Here is a 12,310-nt window from a genome sequence, read left to right on the forward strand (position 1 = left end):
GGTGAGCAAACTTTTCTTTATTTGGGGAGGTGGTGAATTTATTATTTTAAAAGCTTTATCCACACCTAACACAAGGATTGCTCATGAGACCATACATGTCCCTTCAGGTAATGCTTGCTCTTCTCTTTAAGTATATAATAATTTCAACATGTAACTTTCAAAGCTATCTATTTGCAGATTTGTGAATTCCTTGAGAAAGGAAGTTCCTGGGGAGAAGAAATTTCCTTTACTACTGCAGATAAAAACACTAAGCAATAAAGCAAATGTATTTTCCTTTCAAAATGAAGAATTTTTATCAGTATAGTGCATACTAACTACAAATGTAAATAAAAAAGAAAAAATGTAAAAGAAAGATCAATAAATGTCCTTGGTCAAAGGTTTTTTAAAATCTGTCTTAATAGTATTTTATGGAACTCAAGATTTGGCTATTAATAAAAAGTGGAATGCCCTTCATATAAGATTTCTACCTGTCTAATAGGAGATAGGAATTTTATCAAACATTTCATATATATATATATATATGTATATATATATACATATATATATATAGTTGTATTTGATATAGACCTAAGACTTTATTCATATCATACCCATTTCCATGTAATAACAGGGCAATGATTACAAAGTTCTACTGGGTTTTGTTATTTATGTTAAAAGAAGTCACCCAAATAAATTACCTTCAAGTCATCTAAATTCTTCAACATTTCACTTAGGAATCTGTAATAGTCTCCAGATCTTGTAAGTAGTTCTATGTATCGAGCATGAATTTCTGCAGCCTTAAAAGGGGAAAAACAAAAACAAAACATCATATTCAAAAGGGCTTTACAAAAAAATTTACCATTATATATTCTGAAATAATAAAATATTTTAGTTTTTTAATAGTAACCATGGTAATGCAAAAGTCCAGAATTGTAGCCAAATAAAGGGCTAAGGAAACCTTTAGAGGTTAAATAATACAACCCTGTACTATTAAACCAGGAGTTCATAACCTTGGAACCATGAACTGTATTTTAACATAATTATTTTTTTCTAATCCTATGTATTTTATTTTATACATTTCAAAAGATTACTCAAAGATGGGGTCCATGGCCTTATCTGCCAGAATGGCACAAGCCCCCCTTTATTATCCCATTTCAGCTACATATTCTTTAAAATTTTCTCAAAGAGGGATTCAATTCAAATTATAATTTATTATAATCTCCCTGCATAGACTATTCAACCCTTTCCAATAATCACAATCTAAATACATTTTTCAAAGCCTGCAATATTATGAATGACAGTTTCAAATTTAGTTGAAATTCTTTACATTAAAAAGGATTCACAGAAGAGTCAAGAATTGTCAAAGGCAACAAATATGCTCTGTTTATAATAACCCCCTCCCCAATTTATTATCATAAATTTTAAAGATTATTACAGACCTCTTGCAGGATGACCCCTGAAGGGGACTGAACCATAGTTCTCTTTATGGGTATATTGAGTAGAGTTTCCAGTCCTGAGGTGTATGATGCAAGCTGAAGTTCATAATCCTGGGGCGGGGGGGAAGTTAAAAAAATAAATTCTAAAGGATCTCAGAAAAATAATTTGCATCTAAATTTCTTGAACAATTTGCATCTCTAAGAATAAATGCAAAATGGGCCCTACATGCGATCCTAAGCATGTAAATATGTGATACGACACTACTTATTCATAAGTGGTGCATATCCATCCTAAAATGTACAAAAATCCAACTGAATTATTCCCAAGGAAATTGACAGTGAATGATATATTCAAATTTATTAACAAACATGTATCATTTTCTCTCCACTATGAGGAATAAGAGCCACAATCTCTATACTAAGAAACTTATATATGTTCAAAGTTGTTGTTGTCTGTCCTTTATTTTTAAAGGTGATGCCATGGTAAGCAAATGAATTGGATCTGAGTGAGGGAGTGTTATACTAAGTCACCAGCCTCACATTCTTCTCTAGAACCATTTGGGTCTAGTAAGTAGATATGATCAGGATGACTGGAAATGACCTAATTTGAAGAGGCAGTTGGGTGATGCAGTGGATAAAACCCTGGAGTCAGGAGGACTGGAGTTCAAATCTAGCCTCAGACCCATGACACTTGCCAACTGTGCAATCTTGAGCAAATCCTTAACCTTGATTGTCTTGCATCCAGGGCCATCTCAAATCCAATTCACATTATTGTCATGGAATTACCTCCTTGATGTCATAACCTTCTTTGAAAAGGAAGGACAAACATCATCCTCATATATGTTCAAGATATAGATAAATGCAGCATGAATAACATTCTTAATGAAACATTGGTATGGGTATAAAAAAACAATATACCTTAATGGAATTTGAACAGAGTTCTGCAATCTTCTGTAATTCTTCTGATTTGTCTCGTTTACCAGATATTTCATTGTGCAAATTCTATATAACAAGAAAAGTAAATATTTATAAAGTAATATTGAAACAGATGTCATCATCCTCTAGTCTTCCTAATTAGTAGTCAAGGACATTCATGTGTATTATTACTAGTAAATATTCAAAATTATTATACATATATTTTATATATATATATTTCGTAGTTGATATTTGCACTTCTTAGCAATTATTTTAACTTTTTTTCCTAGAGATTCCTTAATTATGCTCAGAATACTAAAAATTTAATATTTCAAACCACAGAAAAGAAATACCCTAATTCCTTCCAGAATAGATGACTAGTTAAAGATATTACATCAAAATGGCTTTTACCTTTTGTTCATTCAAAAATTTCATAACTGTACTGGAATCTCCATACTTCATGGATTCCAAAGAATCCTGGCGACGTCTGGCATCATAGATCCACTTGCAGAATGCTTGATAATTATCACGGTAATTTCTCAGCTGCTTAATTTGTTTTTCCAAATCCCATAATCTGATCATAAGAGAAATTATGAAATCATTAAAGCTTCTTCATTGAAATGGCTCTTAAATTGTAATTCCAATAACTTTTGAGTAAGATAATTAGCATTAGATTTCATTTACACAGGACTTTTGGGAAAGACTACACAAGTTTTCTACTTTATCCCCTAAGTCATACTGAGAACTTATAGAGAATACAAGAGTATGCTGAATGATAGCTCAGTGGAGTGAAAGTAACTATATCTTCTCAGGCACCAGATCACTTTAGGTATGAGGAAAAATAAGGACCATGCCATTTCAGGTACTAGGTCAATTCAAGTGACATTCAATTCTAGTTGATTCAATAAATAATTATTAACCAACTACTAGGTACCAAGCACCATACAAAGCATTTGGAAAGATATAAAATTTGGGCAAAATATGATTTCAGCCCTCATGGTCTAGTCTAGACATATCTTTGTTTATGGTGGCTTCCCTTCTTAATCATTTCAAAAAGAACTGGCCACTGAAAGAAATTAAGAATTGACAGAGTATTTTCAGATCTACTTAATCATTTCACTTACAAAGCAGAATCACTTTAAAAAAAAAAAAACCCTTCACTTTTAGAGTGATAGTATAACTCAATAACAATCCAACAAAGGAAAAGGTTTCATAAAGAAGCTCAACCAACCTGAAGTCTATCTGTTTATCTATCCTTTGCCAACGATCTGACAACTGGTTGACTTTGTCACTGAACTTTCCAAGGTCCAAATCATAAAGTGGATATTGCTGGGAAGTCTGGGAGTGGATTTGTTGAGCTTTCTGTAGTTCAGTCTTCATGGTAGCCAACAATGACTTCTTCAGATTCAAATCATTTTTTATTTTCTGGGAAAAAATAAGATGAGTAGCAGTGAATCTCTTTCTTTAACTCCATGCTGTTGAACATTGATGATAAAATCATATGGAGCAATTTTTAAGAATTTGTTTTTCTAAAAATCTTTCAAACACTCCAATTCTTCAATAGTTCAATTAATTTAATCCCCTAATTTTTATTTGCTAGGGCTACCCACTGATAATGAGTTAACATACCATGTGGTCAATAAATCTAATGATCCTGAAAAAAAAAACATGGAAACCTAGTGAAGCTACCTCTAGCTATATTTTTGTGTGTATATGTGTGTATCTAATATGCATGTATTTGCACATATGTAAGTATATATATATATACACACAAAAAAAAGATGTAAATTTATGTATATATAACTTTATATCTTTATAAATTGGTATTGAGTCTTTGTCATTTTCTATAAAGTGAAACAAAATACCTTCAGGCCACAGCGATAAGCCTCCACTTTATCAAGGTCCAAGCAAACAGTTTCTTCTTCAGTGAGTCGAGATTCATACACTTTCAGCATGTCTTCTGTCTGGAGAACAGCCTGAAGTAGCCCTCTTACTGAACATAAGCTGTAACAAATAAAAGAGTTAAAATCAGCTTGCCAATAAAGTAGTTTACTGATGAACAGTCTTAGTATTATCACTAATAGCTGGAATTTATATAATGCTTTATAGTTTATAAAGCACTTTCATTTAGATATATCCTCATTTAATAATCAGAAAAACCTCTTAATCCTAAAAGGTAGATAATAAAAATATTTTAGTCCCAGGTTGCAGAAGAGGAACTTAAGGCTTAGAGGTGTGCTTTGTTCAAGATCATCCAAATTGGAGAATCAAAACTTGAAACTGTCTGTTTCCAATTCTAACTTTATAGCTCTTTTCATTCTTCTCCAATGCTCCCCAACTATACATGAGAAATTAAATAATTTTTTGAAAGTTATACAATTTATAAACTACATAGTCACTAAGTTCTTTTTTCTCCCCTATAATGATTCATTCTAATATATCATATTCATAGGCAGAATTATGAGGCCTAATCCTTAAAGCATGATCTCAAAGATCACCTTCTAAGATATTTGAGAAACTTAAAATAATAAAGTTGAAATATGATCTGAAGATACTAAGGAATCTTAAGTACGTCTCTATTAAAGAACAAAAGAAAAAGGAACAATTGTGTATAAAAGCAAGTTAAAGAATATTTTGGAAAAGGAAGACATCTCAGACTATTAAGTTAAGACTATTAAGATTTAATGTTCTTTACCTATTTAAGTAGCCATCTGTAACACCATTAATGTTTTCCAGTTTCTGGAACAGCCCACATATCTCATTCTGCAAATAACAGTATTTTTCAGAGCCTCTGAAGTTAGCTAACCTATCTTTAAGCTGGTTGAGGACTTCAGCAATTGCTTGTGAATCATTCTGTACACCCTGTCAAAAAAAAAAAAAAGATTGCCTTTGTCAGCACATTTCAAGTGTCCATATTTGTTTTTGCCCTGTCTTTACTTCAAACAAAGTTCACTGACTATCATTCACTCAATATTCAGGAAAAGAGTTGGCTTTTTCATTTTTCTTTTAGAAAACTCTAAAAAAGTAGCATATAAATGAAGACAAAACAAGAGCTTTGAGTTGAGTTGAAAGATTTTGGCTCTATCTTAGTGACCATATACAAATTATTTAATCTCTCAATTTGAATTCCCTCATATGTGAAGTGTGCCCTGAAGGGCTGGAATAAGAGAACTTGGATGAGTATTATAAACTTCTAAACTACATTAAGACATTTTTCAGGCACTATGGATTTATCATTGGTCTGGTTTTCCAGGTAACATAATCTGAGAATAGCTGGTCATTTGACAGATGGCATGGACACAGCAAAGCTGCATAGTGTATTAGAGAAGAAAAGGGTGCCACAATTGGAGTCGGCAATTCAAATCCTGTCTCTCACACTTAACTTTTATCTTCTCTAAGCTTCAGTTACCTTATTTGTAAAATGGAGACAAGACTTGCAGCATCCACTCCAGAAGGCTATTAAGATCAAATGAAATAATGTATGTAAAGTGCTCTTATCAATCTTCAATGGACAAGTGACCATCAGCTGATGCAGTGTCCCAAAGTCTTAGTACAGTTTCATGCTACTAAAAGTTTAGTTAACTAATACTGTTTTGATCAAAAATTGGAAAGTAGAATCCTAAATAATTGAATTGCCAAATAATGAATGCATTTCTAAACAGTACATCTTAGTCAGCAAAAACTAACCACATTTATAGAACTTCAGTAGTGTGAAAATGGTGAGAGATAGATTCAAAACTTTTAGTAATATTAAGTGAATTTAGAAACAGGAATAACTTGAACAAAAACATCCTAATTCCTCAGAAGTAGCAATATATCATCTTTATTAGAAGATAGGAAAAGGAATTTTATTTATAATTTAGATGATGGTTGTGTGTATTTTTTTTGGAGAGGGAAACATACCAACTTTGTCATTAGGCCATCCCAGGAATTGGGGATCATAGAAAAGAAAATCATTACTTTGACTAAGTTAAATTTATTGATAAACTATGGTAGGTATTTATAAGATTTAAAATGCTCTCCCAAATAAATACTGATTCTCCAAATCCAGACTGGTTTAGCAGCAACCTCATGTGGCTTCATAAGGTGAAAGAGGAGAAAGAATAGTTCTCATGAACACAAGGGTATACAATATATGCCTCCTATATCTATACATGCCCCCAAACAATATACCTTAAAATAAGGTATAGCCTGCCATAAAGCAAAAGTAGTAATGTAAGACTAGTGCTCCTGACATACAGTCCCACCCACCCCCCGATTAAATGACTCCATAGAAAGACAAATAATGTAAGTAATAATAATAATTATTATTATTATTATTAACATTTATGTAGAGCTGTAGGGTTTGCAAAGCATTTTACATATACTTTATATGCTTTGATCCTCACAACAATGCTGTAAGGTAGATTTTATTATAATCCCCAATTTACAGATGAGGAAACTGAGCTTGAGTTTAGTGTCTTTCTCAAGGTTACACAACAAGTAACTAAAAACTGTCAGAGGCATTCCTTCCTAACTCCAAGTTCAATGTTCTATCCACTAAACCATCTAGCTGGGTAATCAATGTTAATTGTAAAAGAGGCTTATCTATTATCCCTCTCTTTCCTTATAACTACATAGCCAGAGAATTTGTGCCTGAGTGACCAGAGTATTTTACAATGGGACCAAGTTGGAAACCTGGTCAGAAAAGAAAATGTGGAAGAACAAAAAAGTTTTTCCTCTCTTCTCTACAGAATGCCTCATCTATCCTCTCTATCAAGATTCTATTTCTTATTTAAGAACCATCTCTCAGGGGCGGCTAGGTGGTGCAGTGGATAAAGCACCAGCCCTGGAGTCAGGAGTACCTGGGTTTCAAATCCGGTTTCAGACACTTAATAATTACCTAGCTGTGTGGCCTTGGGCAAGCCACTTAACCCCATTTGCCTTGCAAAAACCTTAAAAAAAAAAACCATCTCCCTTCTTCCACAACTCTCTTCCTCACCAACACATTATTTTTGCCTTACAGCATTGATGATACTTTCACACATGTCTTAATATCTAACACGGAATGAGGAAGAACCATCTTATATAGTTTTGTTCCCTCCAAAACATCTAACACAAAACTATGTTAATATGTATTTATTTATTTACTAATTGGAAAGAACAGAAGAGAACTTTTACCTTTTTAGTTTCTTATAAGCCTAAGAAGCAAGGAATGAAAGGAAGAAATGATATAATTATCTCTTAGTTATTGAAAAAAATGAAATAATAGTAGAGAAAATAACCATTTGAAAAGCACAAACTTCACTGTTTTATTATGAAAACCATTTTTTCATACCAATTGATTTCCACCATTGACAACTTTAGAATTTCTATAAAAGGTTTTACTATGACATTTTTCTTTTCTCTCAGCACTTGAGAAGAAGGAAACTACTTCCTACACAAAGCTAGAATCCTAGCTATTAAAATTATGATTTTTAGACATTCACACTGAAATCACTTAGATTTGACCTGGTCCTTAAATAAATTTACTAGAAATTTAGAATTTACTAGTAAGTAAATCTAGAATTTACTAGAAAGTTTAAGACAAGATGTTTAAAATAATTTAACAAGCACATACCTTTAGTTCATTTATTTTCACTGTGATGTGGTGAGAAGAGCTTTGGTCAGCTTGAAGTATATTTTTAAGACTCATTCTGCTCTCACAGTGCTCCATCTGCCGACGAATCTTCTGAAGTTGCATCAGTATCCATGTTTCTTGTTTATCGTTTTCTCTGTTGATTTCAATGACTTGATTTTGGTTTGGGTCTTTGCCAAGATGAGTGATTTCTGTTGTAGTGACTTAAGGGGGAAAAATCATTGAATTAAAAGTTATAAGGTTCATAAGATGAGAAAAAAATAATAAAATACTTGGAGAGAATAAGTATATATATTTTCATCATAGGATTTCTCTCTTGTGCCCTTCTGGCATAGGAAAATGAAAAACCTTTATTTTTCTTTATATAAATAAAAGTGGTTGAGAAATGCTATATAAAAAAAAACTTTTGGAAAATTCTTTTCAAAGAAGTTTTCAAAGCCTCTAAATAATTCTAAAAGTACAAATGGCTAAGTTATGCAAAATATTTTAATTGTAATTCATGGAGAAAATACAAACCTGTTTGATGCTGGTGGTGACCCGGGAGTTGTATAACCAAGGTCTGATAATGTTTCTGAGCATCAGTAAACTGGGACTGTATTTTCCGTTTGTCATCATCTCCAAACATCTCTGAGCCTTGACTATTCCTGATGAATTCTTGATAATGCAACTCAAGATCAGATATTGTCTTCATGTAATCTTCCTGGCGCATTGTTTTCAGCTGAAAACAAAAAAGGTAATACTGGTTAAATAAGCAATCAACTCCATTATGCAACCAAACCAAAGAGGAGACTGTTGAAAAATAGTCTCACTTTAGTTGTGACTAAGGGGCTGCCTATATAAACAACAATTGCTCAAATTCATAATTAACAAAAGAAATGCAAAGCAAAACAGTTCTAAAGTTTCATCTCATACCCAGCAAATTGACAATAATGGTAAAAAGACAAAAATAGTTAATGTTGGAATGCTTATGGAGTGTCAAGCACACTAATTCACAATTTGAAATTATGTTAAAAAATGAATAAAATGTCCTTTTCCTTTGAACCAGAAATCCTATCACTAGTTTTAACCCTCAAAGAAATCAATGATAAAAAAAAATAAGGTTCCAAAATCAACAAGCATGTTTTGAAAAAACTGAAAACCAAATTGGAGAATGGCTAAATGAGTTGTGGCACAAGAATGTATTAGAATATTATCATGCTCTGAGAGATGAATATGATAAGTACAAAGAAGCATAGAAGGATATTAAAAAGTGACACAAATAGACTCAGGAAAAAAATAAACACAATGTCTACAACAATGTAAATTAAAGAAAAATAACTAAACAAACAAATCCAAAAGTTGTGAAATTAAAACAATCATGTTTAGCTCACCAAAAGAGATTTGAATGATGTATTTCCCTTCCTTCTTTCAGGTATGAGGGAAAATTGTGGGTGTAAAGCTTGTATATAGTGTTAGATTTAGTTGAGATGTTGGCTAGTTTGCTAACTCTTTTTTACTTTTTTAGTTTGTTTACTTTTTTCCTTTTGTGTTCTTAGTTACAGGAAGTAGTGCATATTTTAGCATATAAGTTCTTTTCAATTTTCCCTAATTATCTTTGGAAATAGAACTAGCAGTGGTATTGCTGGGACAAAGAGTAGTTTAATAATTCTTTGGGCATAATTCCAGACTGCTCTCTAAAATGGTTGGATAAGTTCACAATTCCACCAACAATGAATTATTGTCACAATTTTTCCACATTCCCTCCAACATTTGTCACTTTCCCCTTCTATCACTTTGGGGAAGGGAGGAAGATTTATTGAAAAAATGTAAGTGATATAAAAATAAAAGATATTAATAAAACTTTTTTTAAAAAAATAAGAATTCTACAACCACTCTTTCTTTTGGTCAGAAAGTTAACAATTCTAAAATGCAAACATTTAGTACTCAAAAGAGATCTGACAATTTTTAAGACAACCATGGTCTCTAATCATAAAATAGCACAATGGTAAGTACCATTAAACTGTTCTTATTTGTATTTCAGGCTCACCAGATTACTTTATATTAAGTCTCTCTATTGTCACAGGAACCAGAGAGCTTGTCTCCTATTAGAAGTATGCTTAGGCTTCTACATCTACCCTCTTCCATCTCATAATAAGACCAGTCAGAAGATTCCAAAGTTCTCCAACTAGACTGAAAAAAAAAAATGAGTGATCTCTTGAGAGAGCTGAGGTCCCATTCCAACCTCTCAAAGGTGCATACCTTAGCAATGGTCATAGCCCTGATTTTCTCAATATCAATCATACAGTAATGCCAAGATACCAGACTCTTCATGTTGATATACAACTGATTCCACAGAGCCAAAATGGCCTCATAATACTGCTCAATCCTAGAATAATTAAAAGAAAAGAGATTTAAAATTAAAAGTTCAAATTTAATAGCAGCAGAGAAAATGAAAGAACAACATTTAATTGACCACGTAGTAAGATTTTAATCAAAATAATAGTAGGAAGGTGGAATATAAGTATACTTTTCAAAATCTGTGTCTTATACAAAATAAACAATATAACAACATTTGATTCCCTTTTTAAATTTGGATATGGTCATTAAAATTCTCAAATTATTCATACTAATGGAGATGAGTTTTTGCATGGATGATTCAGAAGTACTTTGCTTTGAAATATAGCTGTACTTGCAGGTATGTATTTTGGTCAACAGATTTTCCACATGGCAATAAGAAAAGATGGCCTTGAAATATCTTGAACAGCAGAGAAGCCAACTGTAGATTAAATTTTGCCAAGGATAATTCATAAATAATTCAATGTGCAAATAACATCTGTTTAGCAGTTATTTTGTACAAAATATTATACCAGCGACCATAGAGAATACAAATAATGACCTCTCTGGGTTATATGGTGCTGTACATGTATTATCTTATATGAATACTACATATACACTCTTTTTTTTTAGATTTTTTGCAAGGCAATGGGGTTAAGTAGCTTGCCCAGGGTCACACAGCTAGGTAACCATTAAGTGTCTGAAGCCGAATTTGAACTCAGGCACTCTGGACTCCAGGACCAGTGTTCTATCCACTGAGCCACCTAGCCACCCCTGCACATACACTCTTCCTGGGGTCTTTTCCTCTGATTTGATGGTTTCTCCCAGAACCACCATTTAAAGAGGGCAATAAGGTTGGCATCGTCTCATTCTTCTCTAGGATACATTTCAGAAATTCTTCTAACATGTTCCCTCACTGAATACCTTCATTCTTCTCTCCCATTCCATCTTCTTTTCATGTGTTGCTTTCCTCATTAAAATAGAAGTTACTCAGGAGAGGAACTATCTTTCTGCTTGTATTTGTATTCTCACTAGTCAGCAAAGAGCCTGACACATACTAAATGCTGAATAAATATTTGTTGATTGACTAATAAGCTGATATTTCACTTATATTTGTTGCTAAATAAAAACTTATTAATATGCTGGGAATATTCATAGATCATTTCTTTAAAACAGTTTTAAAATATAAAAAGAAAATAAAAATTATTTTTAAAGACAGAAAATAGAAAACTTACTTGGAAGAAAGGTCTACTGCCAATGGGTTTGGAGGAGGGATAATAAGACCAACCGAAGGAACCAGCATGTCTACGCCTCCTGGGCCAGTCACATACCACTTACTGCGTTCATTGTTATCCTTTAAGATACATTCATCTCCCTTGTGCACTATTTTCTGTTACAAAAGTACAAAAGTATATTTGCTCCATTTATAGAATAATAGCAAATCAGAGTTGAAATTGATCCTAAAGGTCATCTAGGCCAGTTGTGTCAAACTCAAGGAGAATCAGATCCCTATGGGTCACAAAATGAACGTTTTACCCATATTTTACTGTATTTCTATTTATTCTGTTAAACATTTCCAATTACAATTTAATTTGGTTCTGGTTGCACTCAGAAATGTTTCAGGTCATATGTTTGACTCTCTGAGCAGTCCATAAACACAAGTGTCTTTGTCCTATCTTGTCAAATCCATGAAGAAGGGATGGGGGTGTGGAAGGAGTTTAGAGATAAGGATAAAAAACATTTCATATTATATACTGTGTAAGTATGTATGGGGGAAAGGGGGAATATATTCAGTCTCATATCAAACCACTGGCTATACCACTTTTTAACGAAATGCCAGCACATAATGAGCCCCTAATTCCTAAAGCAGGGATAGCTTTATTTTGATTTATTACAATCTCAATATTCTTTTGTCTCCTCACCCTGGACTTATTACTTATTAAGATTTAATAATGTTCAAGTTAACAGTCAAGATATTTCTATTTAATAGATTAGCACTAAATTTCATTAATTTATTAGATAACACATTTTAATGTAAATTCTGGAAGAT

The 12,310-nt window shown here is 32.5% G+C and overlaps 1 protein-coding gene across 2 annotated transcripts in view; it reads right to left on the reverse strand.

Moving 5' to 3' along the window:
- The window catches only part of DSP (desmoplakin), a 52,963-nt gene that overhangs the window by 8,240 nt on the left and 32,413 nt on the right, over positions 1 to 12,310 (reverse strand). For both annotated transcript variants that reach the window (XM_074208202.1, XM_074208203.1), the window contains exons 12-22: positions 11,496 to 11,650; positions 10,186 to 10,312; positions 8,464 to 8,665; positions 7,930 to 8,150; positions 5,026 to 5,192; positions 4,196 to 4,334; positions 3,562 to 3,755; positions 2,742 to 2,904; positions 2,334 to 2,417; positions 1,419 to 1,526; positions 678 to 776 (exon numbers count right to left, since the gene is read on the reverse strand). In XM_074208202.1, coding sequence (XP_074064303.1) covers positions 678 to 776; positions 1,419 to 1,526; positions 2,334 to 2,417; positions 2,742 to 2,904; positions 3,562 to 3,755; positions 4,196 to 4,334; positions 5,026 to 5,192; positions 7,930 to 8,150; positions 8,464 to 8,665; positions 10,186 to 10,312; positions 11,496 to 11,650 — 1,659 coding nt within the window. The remainder of the gene's footprint in view (positions 1 to 677; positions 777 to 1,418; positions 1,527 to 2,333; positions 2,418 to 2,741; positions 2,905 to 3,561; positions 3,756 to 4,195; positions 4,335 to 5,025; positions 5,193 to 7,929; positions 8,151 to 8,463; positions 8,666 to 10,185; positions 10,313 to 11,495; positions 11,651 to 12,310) is intronic.

The sequence above is a fragment of the Macrotis lagotis genome, chromosome X, assembly GCF_037893015.1.
Source record: "Macrotis lagotis isolate mMagLag1 chromosome X, bilby.v1.9.chrom.fasta, whole genome shotgun sequence".
NCBI classification, from domain to species: Eukaryota; Metazoa; Chordata; class Mammalia; order Peramelemorphia; family Peramelidae; genus Macrotis; species Macrotis lagotis.